This window comes from Ambystoma mexicanum, chromosome 3p (genome assembly GCF_040938575.1).
Source record: "Ambystoma mexicanum isolate Mex_15411 chromosome 3p, UKY_AmexF1_1, whole genome shotgun sequence".
NCBI classification, from domain to species: domain Eukaryota; kingdom Metazoa; phylum Chordata; class Amphibia; order Caudata; family Ambystomatidae; genus Ambystoma; species Ambystoma mexicanum.
Window position 1 is genome coordinate 714,339,158 of NC_090925.1, and position 23,822 is coordinate 714,362,979.

Genomic DNA, 23,822 nt, shown 5'->3' on the forward strand with positions numbered 1-23,822 from the left:
AGGCGCCATAAAAACGGTTTAATCAAGGGAATTTCTGCCGTCTTTGGATCTCGAGGATGCATACTTTCACATCACCATGCACCCCAGGCATTGTAAATTTCTACGGTTTATGGTCCGCAACAGCCATTATCAGTTTTGGGTTCTCCTTTTTGGCCTAAAGTCGGCTCCCAGGACTTTCAAGAAGTGCCTGGCTCTGGTGGCAGCTTACCTTCGCAGAAACGGACAACATGTTTATCTGTACCTGGACGACTGGTTGGTTTGGGGGTGGAGGGGCGCCACTTGTCAGCGAACATCTGAGTCTCTCCGTGCAACAATGCTCTTTTTGCAACGTCTGGGCTTCGCAGTCAACATCGGCATATCCTTTCTGACGCCCTCCAAGGACTTGATTTTTCTGGGGGCTCATTTTCAGACGGAGCTCAATCAGGTCAAACCCTCGAAGGAAAGGATAGAGAAGCTGTTTTCCCTCGCTTGTTCCATTTTACCCGGAACGTCGGTCACGGTTCGCATGTACATGTCTTTCTCCAGCATGGGGTCTGGCATGGATTCACATGCTCATGAATATTCCCCGTCGTCAGGCTGGGAATCCTCGGTAAAGAAAAAACCAGTATCAGTTTCGTTTCTGATCTGACTTTCGTAGTAATAACCAATCACTGGTCTCTGCGTCATACTGACCACAGCCAATGACTGCCCTCTACCTAAGCCCCACCTCTGGCAGCCATCTTCAGATTTTTACCGCACGTTCATGTGTTGGGATCCTCGTGCTATTGCTCTCGAGCGTTAGTGCTATTTTTTTCACGTTTTTTCTCAAAAACTTTGTTTTTTTCGGTCAAAAGAGCCTCAAGCTCCACCGACTCTCTATCCGATCAACGGGGACCCGTGTCGGATTCGTCTGCGCCCCTCAAGGGTGAAGATTTCGTCGAGCTACGCTTTTGGAGGACTCCAGAAGTTTCTCAGGCCCGGTCATGGCCCAGGAGAAGGGAAGCTCGACGCCCGGAAAGCTGTTCAGGGTCTGCCCTGGATGCCAGCTGCAGAACGTCTTCAAGGAGGACGAACACTCTTTTTGTCTCTACTGCCTACATGAGGACAAGACGCACGTGGAGAAGGACTGTGCGTTTTGCGGCAACATGTCGGAGCGGACCATGAAGGACCGCCATCAACGTCTCGCCAACTGGGAAGAGCCCGTCCGGCGAGAAGAAGAAGAAATCTGAGCGGTCTTCTAAGACCTTTGAGGACGCCCCGGCGACGGGGGTCCAACATAAGGCCAAGCACCGCGAGTCCGCTGGCACCGGGAGCGCCGAACGGTCGGGCTCTACAGGCGCCAGGCAGGGCGCACCCTCCCCGGCACCATCAACCACGAGCCAACGCTCTGGGTCGGGTAAGAGGAAGGCCGAGCACCCGGCGAAGCTCCTGGAGAGGCCCCGGTCGAGCTCGAAGGCGGAGGGGGAGCGAGGCGGTGTCCCCCCCTCAAAGATAAGGCGGTGAGCGCACCTAAGGTGGTGAAGGCCTTAATCCATCTGGCCAAGCCCTCTATCGAAACTGTCGCGGCGGCCCTGGCTCAGCCTGTGCAGGCTACACAAGTGGTGGCGACCTCGGGGCTCAGAGTCTCCCTGCCACCTCGGAGGGAGTCCTCTTTTGTGCCCATCAATAGGACCCCCGGGAAATCCCCCGAGGGGAAGAGAAAGGGGGGGGCAGGGTGTCGTCGTAGATTCGGCTTCAACCTCGGAGGAGGAACTGGTCGAGGTCTTAAGCCACGGCCTCGGCGTGGAAGAAGACCGGCCCGTCGGGATGGATCCCGACGCAGTTGACGACGACATCGTCGAGGGTACCGACGGGGCCCCTGATCGCCCGTCGGATTCCCCTCTGCCAGCACCGCAAGACAACTCGGCGGCCATTTTGTTGGCTATACAGTCCTTATGCTCAGAGATAAGGACGAGACTACCGTTGCCGACGGAGGAACCTCTCCCGTCGGGGGACCCAGAACCGGGACCTTCTGGTGTTCCCCCTACTAAGAAAAGAACGATCCACCCTCCACCTCCTTTTCAGCCGTCGCGCCCCGTCCAGCCCTCCTCCCCGTCCACCCGAGGGGATGATACGGGGACTGACACGGCAGCGACGGGTACGGACGACTAGGTATACGACGAGGATGTACCTTAGTCGCCTCCCACCAGGGCTTCTCCGCCCGACGAGATTGGATCGTTCCACTCCATGATCACCAGGGCATCCGAGCTTTTTCAACTCTGCCCTGAGGAGAAGAAGGAAGGTTTCCTTTATCAGCGGCGCGAGGCCAAGAGGAAGACGGTCCTCTCAGTGCCTCTATTGGACGACATTTGGGATGAGGGCCTCACCCTCCTCAAGAACCCTTCCACGACGCCAGCTAGAAGAGACCGGTACGAGAAGAAGTACCGGGTCCCGGACACGGCCCCCCTGTGCCTCCGGGCGCAGCCTACCCCGGACTCTGTCGTCTCCGCGGCGGCCAGGAAGAAAGTGGGAGGGGGGGGGGTGCAGCCTCCACATCGACTTCCCCACCGGACGGTGAGGGAAAGAAATTAGACGCTATGGGACGCAGAGTCATCTCGTCGGCAGCGACGACGATTAAAGCGGCCAACGCCTTGGCTATTGTGGCCCGCTACGACAGGGAGCTCTGGTACAAACTGGCTCCCCTGCTGGACTTCCTGCCGGACGACAAGAGGGCAGAGGCCCTGGAGATCCTGCAGGAAGGTGAGGTGGCTTCGGACCACGCCATTACCGTTGCGACGGACATCGCCGACACTGGGTTCCGCCAGTTGGGCAACAGCGTTTGCCTTAGGCGGTGTGGATGGCTCAAGGCTACGGACTTCCGTCAAGACGTTCAGTCCAGAGTCCTGGACATGCACTTCGATGGGAACAACCTGTTTGGGAAAACAGTGGACGATTCCCTTCAGGCCATTAAAGCGGACACTGAGACGGCCCGGGCCCTGGGAGTTTTGCAACAACGACGGACGCCCTTTCGGAGCAGCGGAGGCAAGGGCGCCTCCAAAGGTTCCGGCGGCGGTTTCTCCACCTATCGTCAAGCGGCCGGCTCGTCGTCTCAGGAGGCCTACAGAGGACGAGGCAAGTCTGGCGGACCACGCCGTCGTCGCCAAGGAAGTCAAGGCGGCAAAGCCTCGTCGAAGCAGGATTGAACCGGCCGTGGGGTCAGGCCCCCACCGAAGCACCCCGGTGGGAGGCCGGCTGGCGAGCTTCGTCAGCGTGTGGGAGTCCATCTCCACCGACCGTTGGGTGCTGGACGCCTTGGCCCGGGGCCACGCGCTCGAGTTCCAGAGAAGGTGCCCGCGCGTCCCCCCCCCGTGGCCAGGAAAGAACTTCACGTCCCTCAACTTCTCCTGGAGGTAAAAGCGATGCTCAGGAAGGGCGCCATCGAACTCGTCCCAAAGAGGTTTCGGGGCTCCGGAGTCTACTCGAGATACTTCCTCGTGAAGAAGAAGACGGGGGGGATGGTGCCCCATCCTGGACCTGCGACGTCTGAACAAGTTCATCAAGGCGCAGAAGTTCCGGATGGTCACCCTCCAGCACGTCCTGGGTCAGCTGGAGGAAGGAGACTTCCTGTCGTCGTTGGATTTGGAGGATGCCTACTTCCATATTCCCATCCTAAAGGGGCACCGAAAATTCCTCAGGTTTGTGGTCCAAGGGCGTCATTACCAGTTCAAAGCCCTCCCCTTCGGACTACGGTCGGCACCCAGGGTATTCACCAAGTGCCTCGCACCGGTGGCGGCGCAGTCCTACCTGGACGACTGGCTCATCCGAGCCAAGACGAGGGAGCTCGCCGTGGTTCACACGGCAAGGACCGTCCAACTTCTCACGGACCTGGGATTCTCCGTGAACTATGCCAAATCCCACCTGGTACCCGCGCAAGACGCTCTGTTTCTGGGAGCGAGGCTCAACACAGTGTCCCTTCTGGCCTCCCCGTCGGAGGAGAGGACCAGGACCATCCTGGGCAAGGTGCAGCGGATGTTGGTGGCCGACGCGGCCAAGGTGAGGTCCATCAAGTCCCTCCTCGGAATGATGTCTTCCTGCATCTACCTCATTCCCATGTGCAGGCTCCGGATGCGCCCGTTACAGGAGTTCCTGGACGCGCGCTGGATCCAAACGACGGGCAGCTTCGAGGAAAGGATCACACTAGACGAGAGTTTCCGACGAGCGATCCGGTGGTGGGGCACCCGCGCGCATCTGACGGCGGGCTTGGACTTCCAGACCCCAGCCCACCAGGAGACGGTGACCACGGATGCCTCCCTGGAAGGGTGGGGAGCGCACACCGAAAATCTGCACGCAAGAGGCCTTTGGCTCCCGACGGAGAAATCCCTACATATCAACGTCCTGGAGCTCCGTGCAGTGTTTTGGGCCCTCAGGTCCTTCCTTCCGTCCCTCAAGGGCAAGGTGGTGAGGATCTTCACCGACAACACCACCACCATGTTTTACATCAGGAAACAGGGCGGAACCAGGTCCCCAGCACTGTCCAAGGAGGCGCAGGACCTGTGGCATTGGGCCATCGCCCAAAGGATATTTCTGGTGCCGTTTCATCTGGCAGGGATAAAAAAACACCATCGCCGACTCACTCAGCAGGGAGCTGCACTCGTGCCACGAGTGGGAGCTACGGCAGGATCTAGTGGATCGCCTCTTCCGACGGTGGGGCACACCCCAGATCGACCTGTTCGCAACGGCGACGAACTCCAAGTGCCGGAGGTTCGCCAGCAGGTTTCCCCAGGCGAGGAGCATGGGCGATGCTTTCTCGTTCCCCTGGGAGGGCCTGTTCCTCTACGCGTTCCCTCCTTTGCCACTGCTAATCCGGCTCGTCAACCAGCTCAAGAGGTCACGGTGCAGGATGATCCTCGTCGTACTTGCGTGGCCGAGGCAGATATGGTTCCCGGACCTTCTGGACTTGTCGGCGTCCCCGCCAATCAAGCTGCCGGTGGACGCGGATCTACTCTCCAGAGAAGGAGGCGCCATCCTCCACCACGACCCGAAATCGCTGAACCTGCAGGCCTGGCTCCTGCAGCGCTAGAGTTTGGAGGATACGACATACCGGCCGACTGCAGAGAGGTTCTTGCAAAGGCCAGGGCGTCCTCGACTCTTAAATGCTACGGACACAAATGGAAGAGGTTCTCAGTCTGGTGCCACGCACAGAAGATTAACCCTCTACGGATTACGGCCCCCCAAGTACTGCCGTACCTGCTGACGCTGGCCAAAGCTGGACTGGCACACGCGTCCATCAAGATTCATCTTGCTGCGATCTCCCGATACACCAGAACCACGGGACGGACGTCCTTGTGGTCTCATCGTCTGGTGAAAGAGTTCATGAAGGGACTGTTCAGATCGTTCCCGCCGGTGAAGGCTCCGGCCCCGGCGTGGGAGCTCAACGTGGTGCTGACCAAGCTCATGGGACCTCCGTTCGAGCCTCTGCACTCAGCTCCGTTGAAATTTCTGTCGTGGAAAACAGCGTTTCTTGTGGCCATCACCTCCGCACGACGAGTGGGAGAGATCCAGGCCCTTTCCTGCAAGGCCCCGTACTTGACTTTTCACGACACGAGGGTAGTGCTCAGGACGCACTCCTCCTTCATGCCCAAGGTACCGTCGGACTTCCATCTCAACGAACCCTTGGTGTTGCCTGTGTTCTTCCCCTCGCCTTCGTCGCCGGCTGAGAGGACTTTGCACTCGCTGGATGTGGCTAGAGCGCTGAAGTTCTACGTGGACCGCACGAAGTGTTTTCGGAAGACGTCACAACTCTTTGTGAACTTTGGACCTGTCAATCAGGGGAAGGCTCTTTTGAAGGCTTCCATTTCCAGATGGCTCTCCGGCTGTATCATGTACTGTCACCGGTTGGCAAACCGAACGCTGCCTGGCCGTCCGAGAGCCCATTCCACCAGAGCGATCGCAGCTACCACGGCGTTCCTATCTGGTGTGCCCCTGCTGGTCATATGCAGGTCTGCTACGTGGAGGTCGACGCACACCTTCACGAAATTCTACTGCGTCGACCGGGATTCCATGGAGGAGTCCAGGGTCGGCCAAGCAGTGCTGCGCAACCTGTTCGCCTGAGGTGAGCCTGGTGAGGAGGTAAGATGCTTAATGTTGAGTTTGATGTGATGCTTAATATTGAGCCTTTGCCACCTCCCGTGGTTGTGCATGTGTGTACTGCTATGTATTCTTTATTCATGAGCATGTGAATCCATGCCAGACCCCATGCTGGAGAAGGAACAAGTTAGTTACCTGTAACTGTTGTTCTCCAGCATGGGTCTGGCATGGATTCACATGCGAACCCTCCCGCCTACCCCATCTGCGGCTCTTCACTTGGTCATACTGCCACTTCACGTGCTTCCAAATCTGAAGATGGCTGCCAGAGGTGGGGCTTAGGTAGAGGGCAGTCATTGGCTGTGGTCAGTATGACGCAGAGACCAGTGATTGGTTATTACTACAAAAGTCAGATCAGAAACGAAACTGATACTGGTTTTTTCTTTACCGAGGATTCCCAGCCTGACGACGGGGAATATTCATGAGCATGTGAATCCATGCCAGACCCATGCTGGAGAACAACAGTTACAGGTAAGTAACTTGTTCCTTCCTCGGCACAATGGCGTCCTGCATACCACTCATTGTAAATTGTCGCCTTTTCATGGGCCCAGCACAGAGTTTCTCACTTCCAGGTGGTCATAGCTCCACTGTAGCTGGTCTGACAAAGTACTCATTTCCCGGTCTCTGGCAGACTCCCTTCGGTGGAGGACCCGTCCCGGAAACATCGTACGGGGCATGCCCCTGGTGGAACCAGATTTTCGGTACACGATCGTGACCAATGCCTCACAGGCCGGGTGGGCCACTCGCCTGAACCAGTTCCAGGACAAAGGCATGTGGTCCCCCACAGAGGTTTCTCTACATATCAACATTCTGGAATTGAGGGCTGTGCACTGAGCACTCAAATCTTTTCTTCCCCTCATCCAGGACTCAGCGGTACGGATTCTCACTGACACCACGACTGTGCTAGACACGCAAGCATGGGAGGGGGCACACAGTCATAGCCCCTGTCCCAGGAAGCGCAGACCATCTGGCACTGGGCCATAAAACACAGGATTCAGATCCTGGCTTTCTACCTACCAGGAATTCAAAACACTCAGGCAGATGCTCTCAGCAGGGACTCTGATCAGTTGCACGAATGGCGTCTGAAAGACTACCACGTGGCATGGATATTAGAGAAATGGCGGGATTCCCCCTCTGGACTTGTTTGATAGCCCCGATAACAAACAGTGCTGTCACTTCACCAGCAGAGTTTCTCATTCGGGCTCCAGGGGGTGTGGGGGGAGGGGGGTGCATTTTATTTTTCCCCTGATAAGGAAAACTATTCCGATGATTTGCAAGGTTCCATGCAAGATCATCCTGGTTGCCCCGTTCTGGCCCAGGCAGACCTGGTTCTCAAACCTTCTTAACCTAGCGAGGGACGCCCCTCTTCACCTGGGGTCAGAGCTGGATCTTCTTTCTCAGAACAAAGAGATGGTGTGGCATCACAACCCGGGCTCCCTCAAACTAGCAGCGTGGCTCCTGACCACTCGGAGTTCAGTATCCTGAAGATTCCTCAATGTCACCACATTTTGGCTGCAGCAAGGGTGCCGTCTACCAACGCGTCATACACCCGTAAGTGGACAAGTTTCTGTATATGGTGTTCTCAGCAGCCTGACCTGCAGCCATTGCGGGTTTCTTCTCAGCAACTCCTTCCATCGCTGTTGGCGAAGGTGGGTCTGGCATTGTCTAGGTCCACTTGGCAGCTATCTCGAGGTTCACACGGAAGCAAAACCCTACTCCTCTGTTTAGTGATAGAGTAAGCATTTCCTTAAGGGCCTTTCCAAGACTCCTGCCCCCCCCCCCCACCTCCTCCCTACCCCCACCGTCCCGAACAGTTTTCTCCGGTCTGGAGTCTCAACTTGGTGCTTGCGGCCCTCATGAAACCACCATTAGCCTATGTCAACGCTGCCATAAACCTTTCTGTTGGAAGTCGTTTTTCTGGTGGGCATTACTTCTTCCAGGAGGGTTTTGGAACTGTAGACTCTGGTCATTGAACCTCCGTACCTGTGTTTCATGAAAGACCAGGTTCTCCATGCTACAAATCCTCTTTATTCCAAAGATTTAATCGGATTTCCACAAGAATGCTACGATTGCTTTGACATCCTTTTTTCGTAAGGCTTCTACCCCAGCAGAGAAAGCATTGCACTCCCTGGATGTCAGAGGGCATTGAAGTACCATCTGGACAGGACTAAGTCGTTCAGAACATCTACGCAACTTTGTGGCTTTCGGCCCCTCCAACAATGGGAAGCCCATTTCAAAGCAAGGCATCTCATGAAGGGCGTAGTCTACAATTTGGTTTTCCATGATAAAGCCAACAAACCTTTACAATCGGCTCCCAGGGGTCACTCTACAAGGTCCACGGAGTCTTCATTGACATTTACCAGGCAGCGACCTGGGCAGTACCACACAAGTTTACCAGACACTGAGTCAACAAAATGCTGAGAACGTGCAGGTGGGACGAGCTGTGCTTCAACGCCTGGTCTAGTAAGGTAAGCCCTGCAGCTTCCAGGGTTCTGGCTCTGCTCATGTTTTAGTGTTTCTAATAAATGAAAATGATATCTTGTTCATGTTGCCTTACGTCTGGATCCGGTTTACCTGTTATGCACTGCCAGACTCTCTTACTGCTATGAAGTCTTTGCATGTGAATCCATGAAAGATCCAATGCTGGAGAAGGGAGTAGTTTCTTACCTGTAACTCTATTTCTCCAGCGTTGGTATCTTTCATGGATTCACATGCGCCCTCAGGCCTCTTCCCTTCCGTCACACATCCTTTTAAGGTATCCTTGTTTGGTGAGGTCAAAATCTGAAGCGAAGCTGTAGGGGCGAGGCTATATAATGGACGTACCATTGGTGCTGCCTAAAGCGCCCATAACTACGTCGATGGGGTATTCAAGGTGTCAACTTTTTTCCATAGGAAAACGACTATATTAAAGTTACCAAGGTTTCCCAGCCTGATGACGGAAAAATATTCACAGCTTGTGAATCCATGAAAGATACCAACGCTGGAGAAATGGAGGTACGGGTAAGAAACTACTCCCAAATGCTATACTGACCTCAAATGACGTCACCTCCGGGTGCTGGAACACGTGTAACATATGAATGAATCACCTGCTTTATTGTTCACTGTTTGAATTGAATCCTACTTTGGGATTAATGCTACAGCTAATTACTGCATTTTAAAGAGCTTTAAATATCCTTGTGTATAAATAAATACATAATTTATTATATAACTTTGTGTGTAAGTGTTTAATTGGATACTTGTATTTACTGATTTCATTGTACAGCTCACATTACCCCCTCTTAAGATCAGGCTGGCTGCTCAGTCCAACTACCACTTGTGTAGTACAGACCTACATTAAAAGGTGGGTTATCTAATACCAAGAGATGAGTCTTGTGTATTCCCAAACCAGTTGGACTGCACTAATTCCTACCTAACAGACGTGCACCCTTGTTGAAGCCAAAAAGCACAGCTACCACTAACGTATTCCCTAAAACCAATTGATAGTGATACAATAGCACAAAGGGAGAAAGGGGGGTGTCCGAGAGGCAACCCAGGACTGGGAACCTTGAGGGTGACCCAATACTGAATACCCTATAGAAGGTATAACTGGGCGTAATGGCATGCAAACTTTGACCGTTCCTCTAGCCACCAAGAGATCAGGGAACCAAAAAAGACAAGGGGGGGGGGGGGGAGGTGGGGTGGGGAAGCAAAAGGTTGAAAAGCAAAAATTCCAATTTTGGGGATTCTATGAACAAACTCATACAATTGCGTAATTGTTTTAAAGGTAAAGGGTTTTGTTAGCAGAACCCCCGAACAGTAAATGCATATCTGTGCATAGTAGTAATTGTGAGACAATTATCTGAGGGTTTTCATTGATTAGTGCATTCTAAGGCCTAATGAATAATTGTGATTTTGTAAATTTTTTGTCTTGACTGTGTCTCTTTGTAGTCTTAGACGGCTCTCGCGCCCTCCTGTGTCTAAGCCTTACTGCTTGGTCTTCTCCCTGTTCACCATAATAGGCTTCCCTCTCAATTGCCCCCAGGGTGGATTCTGAGAATCCGTTATAAGACTATCCCCATTTGTTGTCTGCTTCTCGATGCCTCCAGCTCTTCCCTCTCCTCATACCAATAGTGTGATCTCTTCCAGATGTTGAGCGATATGAGAAGCAAAGGGAACCGCTACCTTCACCTTCCCGGTGCTTTGCAGCAGATGTGGACAGGAAACTAGAGGAAGGACAGAAGGTAAGGGCACGCATTGACCTCTCTTGCTTTATGTATTGGGGTAGACTGGAATAGAGAATCGTGCTGTGTACTAATGCAACAGTGAGCAAATGGCACACCCCCTTGGGGGACCGGGCTGCACCTTGTAAATGAGGGTTGAGGGAGGCGGAGGAATGTGGCAGAGATAGCGAGCGGCATTGCTGGGTGGTGCATACTGATGTGTGGCTTCTATGCACAGGTTGATAGTAAATGACTTTCTGTGGGTTGTTTGGTAGATATTTCAAGGCGGGTGCAATGACTTGTGGGGATAAGGGTGTTACTCGCACCTTGTAACAGCTTGTGTTTATTTTTCCAGCATCTTAGCCTCAGCTCTTCTCGCTGCGGTTTGGCCTTTCAGGACACAAGAAATCTTGTTTTGGTAACACCCATTCCCCCCAAATTCCTTGCATCACCCCTTGTGATTCTCGGGTTCATCCCTGGCCCTTTAATACTGGAGTAAAGCATGCATTGTGCTTAGAAATCTGCATGGAAACCTTCACATTGCTGCTTGGGGCAGCTTTTCCTGGTTGCAATAATGGACTGCCAGGGTGTATTATGGGAATCATTGGGTTGTAGCACTGGTGCTTCAGAGGTGGTGTTCTCTACTTTGTTCCCATTCACTAATAGTACTTAACCTGGTCTTTTGGTACCCAATCATTCTGGTTTTGTTGCTTTAATTTCTTGTTGCGTGCATTTGTGTGCCAGAGCCTGTAGTTCTCGGATTCTCAAAAAATAAACTACTAATCTATTTCAAAACAGCCGGCAGAACATGCAGCTTGTGACATTTTCACTACACATCTCTCAGGATCTGCTGCAACACCTTAGCTACACTTTAACTATACACCATATGTAGGTCTTAAAGGTAGTGCTAGCATTTTGGTTCTACAGATCATAGACCAAAGGCTCAACAGTTTTCTGTCTGGGTTGACCTTGAGATTTGTGGTTCTCCCCTGGTGTCCTGTTGAGGCTAGGTTTTGGTGGAGCACTTTTAGCTCCATGCCTACTCACTGCTGTAACTTTCCTTCTCAGAATGTTAGGCTCCTGAGGTCTGAGCTGCAGAAACTTGGGGATTTGTTGCAGTCGGCAGAGCGATCGTGCTGCCATAACACCAGTGCCAGGAAGCTGCGCCTCACATTGAACACATGCGAGGATATCCTGGCTAAACAGGTAGGACGTTGATACTGCTCAGTTCTCCTTGTGGGTGTCAGCATTGTTTACTTCCAGTGTATAGATTGAACCAGACTTTGTGTTTGTGTTGGGTGCACATTAACTGCTATGTTGAGACCGCTGACAAGTTGGTGGCATTTGGGTGAACTCCTTGCTAAGGCTTTATTAATGTGTGGGCAGCTGTTTTAGGTCATGGTAGAAAAAGTAATGTGAAAGATATCAAAGCTAGAGGGCTGTTTCAGAGAAGATGCGGTTTTATTTTTATTCATACTTTTTTGTTAAATTTGGTTTCTCCCAAGGCTTATGGGAAGTTTTCTGGACAGGAACTTTTTTTTCCCCCTAATATTCACATACTTTGGATCAGCCTACTTTATAGGGTGGAAACCAAAGAATTAGAATATTCAAAGGGTTTGGGTGGGGTGGAGGAACTGGAGGGACTACCAGGGAAGCAGCTAAGTGGCATCTTCCACCTTGAGCAGAAAGGCTTCTCCAAAATCTGAATGTCTTGCAGAACCTTTTGAACCGAGTGCTCTGAAAAACAAAGTGCCTTTTGGACTCGCTGTTTAGAAATCTACAGTGCTTCTTCTGGACAGTAGGCATCCAAGCAATCTTTAGGACGTTCTGTACTTAGTTACTGTGAAGGAGATTTTCCAAAAGTTCTCTAAAAGCTTACAACAGTGTTAGATGGGGTTTTTCCTTAAGAGATTCCTAATCCTCAACGGTAGTGTAGCCAAGCAGTCTCGCTTCACTCTTTGGAGGGAAAGAAGGGTGAGGGGGGAGTACACACATCTGTCCACAACAAAGGACTGTGCAGACGGAATAATACTGAATATGTACTTGGATATTTCTGAAGCATTTGCTTGTATAAAATCACACCCAAATCTTTCTAAAAGAGAAACCACAATCTAAACCAGTGCCCTCTACAGATACTTGTATTGAGTTTATCCAGTTTATCCGTAAACTTTAATGGAGGTCAGTGGGCATCTCGGTTCTATGTTCAAGTTTACCAGTCCATGGAGCTACATAGGTGACCTTCAGGCTGGCGTTGAGGGATCCCAACAGATGGTTCCTACTATGAATCTTTCCATTTGAGGTATAGTCAAAAGTGTAGACTAACTTGAAGATGCAGCAGATGTTAGGGTTAAGGGGCCTGACGCTGAACTACAGGCAAGGCTCCCAAGGCACATAGTGCATCTTTTGTCTAGCTTGAATTATTGGAGTCCTCTGTTTCTATTTGTAGCCCTAGGCCTCTCACACCCTCCTTGATTGGGTTTGGCTAGACTTGTCATTTCTGTTCATAGTAGGTTGGCTTCCCAAAATCCACCCACAGGCTGGATTTTAGAAGTCCATCTTCACCTCAGACACATACCTACATGTCCCCATCTTGGAACTGCATCAGAGATTAGAGGTTTTCCATCAGCTGCAGGCATTTTCAGTACCGGGCCCTCCCATTCTGATTGAGCTCTGCTCTGTTTACTAAACTGATGAACAAAGTAACCCTTTTCCTTTGTCGGGGGTCGGGTGGGTTGCGCATATCTACCCATACTTGGAGGATTGGCTGGTCTCACCCATTCTGCGCATCAAGCGGCCACATTGTCCCAATTATTTACTGTGAAGGCACTGTTCACAGATATTCCATCAGCCTTCGGAAATCAACCTTGATTCCTTCAGACAACCTTTTAGGATGTGTGTGCAACTTGCAGGCTGTAAGGAGGATTTTCCCAGCGCAACAAAGGATTGTGGATATCTTGGCTTCTGTGGGTCAATTTCAGCAGAGACAGTTTAATTCACTTTGTGGTTTCAGAGACTCCTAGGCTGGATGGCTTCATGCTTACTGTTAAGATTGCGGGGTTGCGAGTGACTTTGAGAGGCCACTATTAGTGAACAGGGAGAAGACGCTGTCTAACCAGGCTCAATCAAGCTAGGGTAGCAGAGCAGTAAGGCTTAGACTCGGGCGATGTACAAGCGCTCTAGGACTACATAAAGGCACCCACAGAATAATTCAAGTTAGACAGAAAACTTACAAAAATATGCTATCATTTACTAGGCCTTTGAATGCACTCTAAACAATGTAAACCTCTTGTAAGTATTGTCAAGTAATTACTATCATATGTATTATGTGAACAGTAAACAAACACTTTACCTTCAAGGTGGTTGTGCAAGGTTGAGAGGAGCACTTATGGTAAAGGAAATGAGAAATGGAGTGAATGGCAATTTAGAGCCAGTTGGAAACCAGTAAGTAAATTGGTAAGAAGCAGCAGCCACAAGGAAACCTAGATTAAGGTCCCTAATTCTCAATAAATCTAGCCCTGCTATGAATTGGGGCCTAGTGCCCCAAAAGTCACCAGTTGCACAGTCTGTACCTAGCAGGAGGGTGTACTATGTGTTTTGTGAACAAGAGTTCGCAAAGCCAACAGTTGCAAATAATTGTTCCAGAATTTAAAATAAAAAGGTAAGTAAAGTTTCTCTCCCAATCCACCACTCTAGGGGAATCCCATGGCGGGGAAATCCTTGACCAGACCACCACCGATAGTCGGGCAAGGGAGAAGGGGTTACAACTTTTCTTCCATGGTGGGAGGGAGGTTAGGAATGGTATGCAAACTCACTCCACCCAAACCCAATTTCTTCAGCAGCCACATCAGTGGTTCCTTAATCTGCTGGGCCCTGGGCCCACTTCTGTGCTTTGTCCGGTCGAGGGAGGTACAAGGACTGTGGGTGCAGAGGTAATTTTTGCTATCTGGTCCGGCTAGTTGGTGGTTCTGTGCTGTGAATAGACCGTTTCCAAGACTAGACAGGTGGACATACATGGCACATCAGTATTTAGACCTGCACAGAGTAGGGGACCTCAGGTCACGAAGAGAAGGCAGGTTTCAGCGGGAGTCAACTGTAGGGCAGTTTTCCTAAAGTCCTACTTGGAGTTAAGACTTTAGTAAGCTAGATACCCCCCCCACCCCCCCCAACTCTTAGTATGTCTGCACTACTGCTGTAAATCTTGGTAGAGTGGCAGAGAAGTCAGTCTTATCTTAAGAGGAAGATGTGAGCTGTAGGTAAGTACACTGAACCCAATTGGTAATGCACATCAAAGAAACAATTACACATACATTTATATTAAAATATAAATGTAATATATTTACACAAGTCACTGTTAAATACTTGGCACAATAAACCAATGCTCACGTATACTTTTCAATACTTTCAAAAGGCCACTTCTTAGTTGTGTTAGGGGAAATTCTCTTTTCTGGGCTAATTCCCTTCAACCTTACAGACCCCGCCCCACCCTCCCCTCCAGCTCTTTTGCAGGACTTTAGGACTTTTTAATTTTTAACCTGGAGTGAGTGATACCTTTTTCTCCCTCTCTTGTGTGTTTTGACCTGATTTGGATTGTTTCCTCTGTTTTTGGAGTCTGACAAACTCCATAGGCATCTACATTTTGTATGGTGAGCTACAGCACCCTCAGTGCACTGTCGGAGAAATCCTTTTCGATTTCTCTTAAGTTTCGATACCTTTTCTTGTGTGAACTTCTGTTCCCAAGAATAGTAAAGTGAAATTGACTTTACTTACCTTTTCTCTTAGGTCCAGCACACACCATATTATGTGGAGTTCTGGGGGATTACTTAGTAGCCTCTTATCCTATTCTCGCATGTAAAACATTTTTATTACCCCCACTACTTTAAATGGCTGGTGGCAGTGGTTTAATTTTCCTACCATTGTGCTTTTCTATCGCAGGCTAAATCCTCAGCTGCAGTATAGCACCCATGGGTGACCATTTGGTCAAAATGACCAGTCTTCTTTTTTCGGTATTTTCTGTTTGTGAGGTCTTTCATGGGTTTTACTCTGCGTGTCGAGCCAGGTTTGAACCCTTTGATAGTTTTTGCCTTTGGCGGGCTTCAGCCCTGAAGGCCTGCCTCTGGCTCAAGTGTGTCTGGAAAGGCAGGAAGTGAGGGAGGTTCCCCAAAACTCCCCTGTCCTTTGTCTCAAGGAATGCCTGAATGCAACCAGTCCTGATTGGCTGGCTGTCCTTTCAGCGGTGCATGAATGGGAGAAACCTGCTTAAAAGGTGAGGGTTTTGGGATTGGAGGCAGTCGGCCACTGGGCGAACACCTGACGAAGAAACCATGAACGAAGCTTGCATCCTCCTGGACCCTTGAATTGCCCGGTACAGCCCTACTGCTGTGCTTAAACTCCTTTTTCTAATCCAAAAGAGAAGCTCCGGAAGGGACTTCTTCCCATGGGTTAGTGGGACCAACTAACCCAGAGACGAACTCTGTTGGGCCATCTTCCCCGACTGGCTGTACATCGCTGCTACAGGTAATTAGTGCCAGGGGTCGAGAAATCTGTAGTCTAGTGCAACGTCTGAAATCCAGCCAGAAGCTCCAGGAGTCTCCTAAGGACCCTCAGAAGCAGGACGGCCCGAGCTAGAGTCCCCTCACCAGAGTGCAGGACCCAAGGAGTGAAGGAAGCCCAACCATGAGATCCGCGGTGGTGCTGTTTACCAAGCGCTGAAACCGCAAAGTGCAGCTGAACCAAAAAGTGCCCGTAGCTGCCGGCGACCTCCAAATTGCTGCCGCCGGAGCCCTTCAGACGTCCCCCCTCTTGTCCCCACGACTGAGGCTCAGGAACCCAGGGTCTGCACTGCTGCAACAGGACAGAATCCAGCTGGCCCACTCTTCTTCATACCAAAGCTAATGTTGAGACTTGGGGTACTTAACTCATTGTCTCATTGGCTGTGCTCTTCTCAATTGAGACTTGCATTGGCTTTTAGAGTTGGTTCGAACTCTGCTTTTCACAGGCTTCACAGCTTGTGACCCTTCAAGTGATTTCTACAAACTCTCTAACTTTGCAAGACTTTTATTATCCAAGTTCTTCCGGTCCATAGTTGCTCCAATTGACTTTTGCCGTCCTACCTCCCTGCAGGCTCTTCTAGTCCATTGACCTTGATATTTCTGTCCCTCATAGGTGGTAACTTGTTTTAGACTGTTATTGCTGGGAAAGGATTGTCTAGACTTCCTTGGAAGATTTAGGTAAACTCACATGACCTGAGAACCTATAACTTTTTTCCTTCATTCAACCTTTTCTTTCTGCAACCTCAATCTGCAAAGTATAACTAGTGATTATATAAATGCCATTACTCTCCTTGTGAATGAAGTCACCTCTGGGTGTAGGAAATTTGTAAAAATAACTGATGCTGATCCTGAAAAGTATTTTAAAGTATATTTGATTGCTACATAAATTGCCCTTTTTAAAGAATGCTTATTTAAACCTTTATATTAAATAAATAACTATAACAGAAACCTTGGGTATAAGCTTTACTTTGTTACTTGTAAATACGAATTTAATTGCTACAGCTCACATTTTCACCTCTTGAGATGGGCCTGGCTACTCGGTCACAATACCAACTTGTGTAGTACAGACCTATACCAAAAGGTGGGTTACCGAATACCAAGCAGATAAGTGTTGTGTAGTCTCATAGAGTGACTTCTCCAATTCTTAACTAACAAGTTGTTAGTTGCTAAACAATTGTTGCTAGAGTTTAACCTGTCTACTGTACTATCAGTAATATCGCACACCTACAAAGTAATAAGGTAATTGCATTTAGTCCGTGTTAGGCAAGATTTATGTAGTAACCCTGTGGGAGGCTACACCAGCCTTGTCTTCTTGGCAATAGGTAACCCAACCTTTGGTATAGGCCTGTACTACACAGGTTGGTAAAATGACTGAGCAGCCAGGCTTATCTCAAGGGGGGTCACTGTGAGCTGTAGGGTTGCAACATAGTTTCACACAAATATTCAAATGGCACTTACACTCAAGGTTTCTTGATTAAAAATGTATTTATTAATTTTAGTAAATTTTAAAATGAGCCTTGTTTAGAAGGGAGCAATTGGCAACAATAAAAATGCACTTCAAAATACACTCCTTCAGTTCAATAAAGTAAGTAGATAAGGAACGCAGATGTTCCTACACCCTGAGGTGACTTCAATAGTTTGGACACTGTGGACATTAATATCACTTTTCACACTTAAATGGTAATACTGAAGTTGTGGAAAAAAGGAAAAGGTTAGGGAACAATGGTTAACAAGTTATTCAAACGGGTAAACACTTTTGAACCCCCCAATGCAATGTAGATTAACCCTTTGCCAGCTATACAAGTAAGGTATGTATGACATTTTGGAGGGCTAGTTGAGCACAAAGTCTGAGGTTAAGAAGAGTCTTCAGGGAGCCCGGACAGCCAATGTCACTTGAGCAAAGTCTAGGGGAGCTGAGGCACTTCGTGAAGGTATGTAAAGGTCTTGCACAGTGTTTTGTTGTAAAAGAAATCACTGTTTGGCCACAAGCTGGCAGGCTTGTGAAAGGCAAAGCTGCAAGCACCTCTGCAAAGGGCAGCCAATGCAAGTCTCAACTGGGAGCAAGCAGGCTAAACACACAAGGTAAGTACCACTTAGTTCACAGTACCTTAGGTCTAAAGAAATGGTTCCAGCTGGCTTCTGTTACTGTTGTAGTTCCTGCAGATCCTGCTGTTCCTGGGCCTTAGTCGTGGAGACAAGAGGGAGAGCGTCTGGGGACTCCTGCAGTACGATTTGAAGGTCGGCGGCAACAATGGGCGCAATTCAGATCAGCAGCACTTCACGGTTTCAGATTCTCGTTAATAGCACCATCACGGTTCTTGGACACCTTTTGGACTTTCCTTGCTTCTGGGGTCTAGCACTCTGAGGTGGTTCTGGATTGGTCAGCCCTGCTTTGAGGCAGTTTGCAGGAGCTTCCTGGAGCTCGGGTCCGGCTTAAAAACGATGCACTCGATTCTGTTGTTCCGTCCCTTGGCACTCGGTTCCTGCAGCAGCAATGGAAGTACAGCCAGCAGAGGAGTTTCAGTCGAGTTGTCTTGGGGGTCGATTGGTCCCACCAACCCAAGGGGAGAAGTCCTCCTTTCCGGGCTTCTCTAGTCGATGTGGAAATAGCCGCTTCAGCGCTGCAGCAGGACTTCACCGGGCAAACCAACGGTCCAGGAGGTGCAGCAAGCTTCTCTTCAAGTTTCTTCGGTTCCTTCGTCCAGTGGTCGACTCTGCCTTCCTTGCAAAAGACCTCGCCTTTTATACAAGTCGTTCCCATTCATTCGCAGCCTAGCTGTCACTTGCACAGCAGGGTGGCTGTCCTCCAAGGACAGCCAGCCTGCCAATCACCTTTGGGAGCATTCCTGTAACCAAGGAGACTAAGCACAGGGAGTTTCGGACACCTCCCTTGCTTCCTGCCCTTCCAGACACGCTGGAGCCAGAGATGGGCTTCACCAGTGAACCCCGCCAAAGACAAAAGGGACCAAATCTCAAGAAGGACCTTTTCAACAAGAAATGGCGAAAAAAGATGACCAGGGCCATTTTGATAAAATGGGCACCCATGGGTGCTGTACTGCACAGCATGTGGTAAAAGCACACAATGGTAGGGAAAAAGTAAACCACTGCCACCAGCCATTAATTGTAGAAAGGGTAACCTAAACATGTTACACAAGTAGTTAGACAAAGGGGGATACTAACTAACCCCTCCAGCACCCTATTGTAAGGGCTCTATAAGGAGGAAAATGTAAGTGAAGTCAATTTCACTTTACTACTCTTGGAAGTAGTAGTTATCCAAGAGAGGGTATTTAAACTTTAGCAGAAATCCAAAAGACTCCAAAACGAAAAGAAACAGTGTTCAAGTCAAATGAAAATGCATGAGATAGTAGGAAAACGGTCTCACTCTCTTCAGTATAAAAATTGTCCCGCAAAAGAGCTGGGTGTCTCTAAGGAGGGAGGAATTTAGCACTGTAATGATAATTCTCCCTAGCAGTCAGCATACACTTAGTGATTTTTGGGAAGGAAAATAGTTGGTTAGTGTTATCCTAGTAGTTCAAAACACAACCAACCTAAAAGGTAGTTCATAGAGGCTTAGCCTTGAAAAGCAGCAGAAGTCAAAGGTTCCTGTAGATACTTTCTAGTCTCTACGAAGGAAGATACAAGAAGGCTTAAACAATGTTGGAGACCCTGTTAAATGACACGCTAAAGTAACACATGCAGCGGCTTGAGTCCGAGGTAAGAGGGGGTTGGCCTGGACACATCTACGTGCACTCCAACGCCTACGTTGATGTTTTAGACCTAGACATGGCACCGAAACTGCCCTAGTAGACTTAAAAATGCAGATGGACGACCAAAAAGACAACGGCAATATAACCCTCCTTATTTTACTACACCTGTCGGCCGCATTTGATTTAGTCAATCCTAAAGTTCTGTGCAAACGCCTATCTTCAGCTGCGCATTTCTCAGCTGAAGCTACGGCTTGGATACAATCCTTCCTTGACAACAGAACATCATCCGCTGATCCAGCACTGGTCACTTGTGGAGTACCTCAGGGGTCTTGCGTGTTACCGACACTATAATATTTTACTCTTACGTCCCGTCCCCTTTCCTCCATACTGTACAGGTGTCCCTTCCAAGGGACGGGAGACAGGACCTTTTTCACCAGAAAAAACCTTCTTCCCCTTTAAATTTAGAGGTGCGGCCCAGGAAGCATGTGCTGCCCTAACTCCGCCCTCCGGCGCCACACCTCAGTCCCCTTTTCCGCGTCGACGCGAACGGGCCGAATTCACCAGCGCTCCTGGGTTTGGCTTCGGCCACGTAATTCCACACGCGGATACTTTGTCTTTTTTGTCTTGTTTATCATTCAGGTACTCAGTTCTCTGGCGTCATGCTCCTCCCAGGCGCATGCTGACTTCTACAGGGTTCAGAAGGTGTACATCCTGCAACAGGCTCTTCCCAACTTCAGACCCCCGCGCCCTCTGCCTACGTTGCCTTGGCCCAGACCACAGTTGGCAATCATGTTTGGCGTGTGACTCGCTGTCCTCGAAGCCGCTAGCCAAGAACAGACTAGCCAGGTGGTGGGAGCTCTTCCAGAGGTCGACTTCAGAGGATCTCAAGAACTTCGTGAAGCATCGAACCAAGCCCAAGGTAGGGCCGATATTTTTCCATCGCACCCCGCAAGGGAGACTCCTTCCCAGAGACTCTCCCACGCGGGAGGGTCCGGTCAGGTCCTTCTTCCAGCACGTGCACTGAGGCTTCTACAGCTACCGGCCTTCGGGTCACGGGATCCTCCCGGGTGCACTGTTGAAGGACCGGAAGGTTATTTTACCTGGTCTATACCTGAGGGGCTCCACCTTAATACTGACAATACGTCCGAGGAGGCTCCTAAACGCAGCTCTACGATCCCAGAGTCGAGGGTCTCACACCTACCGGGCCTAGGCCCGAGGAGCCGGGTAGGCCTTGTGATCTTGGAGGCCGGGCCCAGCGGGCAGAGCACCACGTTGCAGGAAGCTCGACAAAATGGCCGCCGTGCCAGAAAGAGGCACCTGTATGACGCCATTCCAGGAATTCGGCGAAGAAAAAGTGTCGAGGTGGGACTGGCCTCCACCAGGTACGTGGCCTACAGTCTACACCTCATTTGCGCAGGGCAGCTTTCCTTTGCGTCCATATGGACAGGGTACACAGCGGCTCCAGCAGCTCCCTGCTACCCCGTCGGTACCCCCTGCCACCTCTTTGGCCAGTGAGGAGGTGCTCTTCGAAGTTCCTTGGCCTCATGAAGTCTCCTCAGATGCTGGTCATCAAGGACGCCATCAGGCAAGTCCTCCCTGCAATGCTAGTGGCACCACAGAGGCCGAGGCCCCAGGCCCCGGCGCAGCCACCTCCTCCGGCTACCCAGTCTACTCCACAGGGGGCTCCATCGCAGCTTCCGCCGCATCCTCCAGCCGCGGGCTCTGTACCCTAGCCTCTGGCACCAACTACTACTCCTCCTCCTCCACAGGATCCTCCAGATCCGCAGGATACAGATGAGGAGGAAGATCCAGACACTCCATCCTCAGCCATGGCCTTCCACAAACGTCTTGCTCGTCTGGCACAGTATCTGGGCATCCCCCAGCCCGAAGTCGAGCAGCTAGCAGAGGGGGTTCTGGCTGAAGTCCTCACGCAACACCCTTCTGCCAAATCAGGGATTCCTATGCAGACCAATGTAGTATCCCTGGCCCAAAAGGGCTGGCGCAAACCCCACTCTGTCCAGCCGGTCAATCAACGCCTGGACGCCAAGTACAGGCAGGTGGAGGGGGATACACTTGCTTTCGGCCCATCTTCAGCCACAGTGGCTCATATTGATACCTCAGGCCGTGCCATCTGTATTGCCATGGACATGAGAACAGCCTGGCTCCGGGCAAAATTCAACCCAGATGTCCAGGATCGCATATTCATTCTACTGTTCGAGGGGGAGGGTGGGAGGGCCTCGAGCTGGACAAGAAGAAAAACAGCTCACAGACGGCAAAGTCTTAATCCATCCTCACAAAGACCACGCCCAAATCGAACACCCAATCTCAGCAGCGCTCGGAGAGGGGTTGTATATATGGAGGGTTCCGTAGCTTCCAGGAATGCAGAACCTGGCGGCCAGACTGCTCGCCGTCTCAGAGCCGGCACAAGCAACAAACGGGGAGGGGCGCGTAGTGTAAGGGCTTTTTCCAGTCCCCCTCCTCAGCTACAGCCTCCGAGCATGACACACCCCTTCGGGTCCACGTGTCTCTGGTGGGGGGCAGGCTTGCTCTTCATGCACATTTCTGGTGCCAGAATTTCACGGACCCCTGGATCCTATCCGTACTATACACTGTATACTGCCTTCCTAGCTCAGCTTCTCCTCCCTCAAGTTGGGACAGCAAGTCTTGGCGGAGATCCGGTCGCTCGTAGAGAGCCAGGCAGTAGAGGAAGACCCAGCCTCCCAGCAAGGCTTTGACTTTTACTCCAGGATTTTTGCCATTCAGATGAAGAACCAGGCGGATCTTAGAGTTGTGCTGGACCTTTCCACCCTCAACCTCTCCTTAACCCTGCAAAAATTCAAGATGGTTATGCCAGCTTTTATAGCAGAGACATTGGACAAGGGAGTCTGGATGTGCTCCCTGGATCTGAAGGACGCGTACCTGCACGTTCCGATTTGGCAGCCCCATCGTTCTTTCCTACAGTTCAGGATCATGGGCTACCATTTTCAATACAAGGCCATTCCTTTCGGCCTCAACTCTCTTCCCCCCCCCCCCCCCCTTGGGTCATTACCAGACTAATGAATGCGGTGGCAGCCCTACTCAGAGCGCAGGGCCCCCTTTATCTACCCATACCTCGACGACTGGCTCGTCAGGGCTACATCTCCGGAAGCGGTTCACCACTCTTCCCATGCCCTTAAGAACACACTGCACAATCTTGAAGTCACAGCTGCAGCCTGCACAAACTTTGACTTTCCTAGGCCTCATCTGGGACACCTGCTCCGAGGAAAGTCTTCCCGTCGGAGGCCAAAATCTCGTCCATCAAGTGGGCCACCACCCACTTCCTCAGCAGAGAGATGACCTCGGCATGGTGGTACCAACATCTCCCGGGTCTACTGGCAGCAGTCCTATTAGCTGTGCCACTCGCGAGACTAAGGATGAGGATTCAGCTACACTTCGCGGCGTCATGGAATCAGGAGCGGGGCTCTCAAATCGAGATGATTGACGTTCCTCCATCTCTGCACCCGGACCTATCATGGTGGTTCAGGGACTGCAACCTACGGACGGGCAAGCCCTTTCGGCCGCCCTCCCCGCAGGCCTCCATCACCACAGTCTCCTCGCTCGAGGGTTGTGGAGCCACCCTGGACAATTACGAGTGGCAGCTGAACAACCTTGTTATACAGGATCTTCAACAGGTGGGCTCATCCCCAGGTGGATCACTTTGCCACCTGGCACAAGAAGTGTCCCGAGTTCACATCCTGGCAAGGTCAGGGCCCCGGCTCTCTGGGCGACGCATTTCACCTCCAGTGGACCGGCATGAAAGCCTATGCCTTTCCGCCCATTCCCCTGATCCACAGGGTCATTTGCAAGATCATGGAGTCTTATTCTAATAGCTCCATGGTGGCCAACCAGGCCATGGTTTTCGGGGCTACTCGGCCCCTCAGAGGTGCCCCCAATTCACCTCCTGACGGGCCAGCACAGCAGGGGGCAGTCATCCACCCAGCGCCAGGGAAACTAGCCGTCACAGCGTGGTATGTGAGCAGATAACGCTTGGGCACCTTAGCCTCTCACAGGCCAATCTGGAGATCATACAAGGCGCCAGGAATAAAGCTACCAGGGCCCAGTACAAAAGCAAATGGACCAGATTCTGCCACTGGGCAGACTCCAAGGGAATCGACCCCTTGGCGTGCACTTTGGACGACGTGCTCTCCTTTTCGGCACACCTCGCGCATTCAGGCGTGCAGGTGGACACCTGCCGCACATACCGTGCCGCCATTTGGGCTAACAAG

General features: G+C 50.9%; 1 protein-coding gene across 2 annotated transcripts in view; it reads left to right on the plus strand.

The window, feature by feature from the left end:
* Window positions 1-23,822, plus strand: part of KIF20A (kinesin family member 20A) — a 298,199-nt gene that overhangs the window by 271,114 nt on the left and 3,263 nt on the right. The window contains exons 17-19 of one of the 2 annotated variants that reach the window (XM_069651561.1): window positions 10,228-10,322; window positions 10,657-10,719; window positions 11,370-11,507. In XM_069651561.1, the coding sequence (XP_069507662.1) occupies window positions 10,228-10,322; window positions 10,657-10,719; window positions 11,370-11,507 (296 nt within the window). The remainder of the gene's footprint in view (window positions 1-10,227; window positions 10,323-10,656; window positions 10,720-11,369; window positions 11,508-23,822) is intronic. The other variant, XM_069651562.1, reaches the window with a different exon arrangement.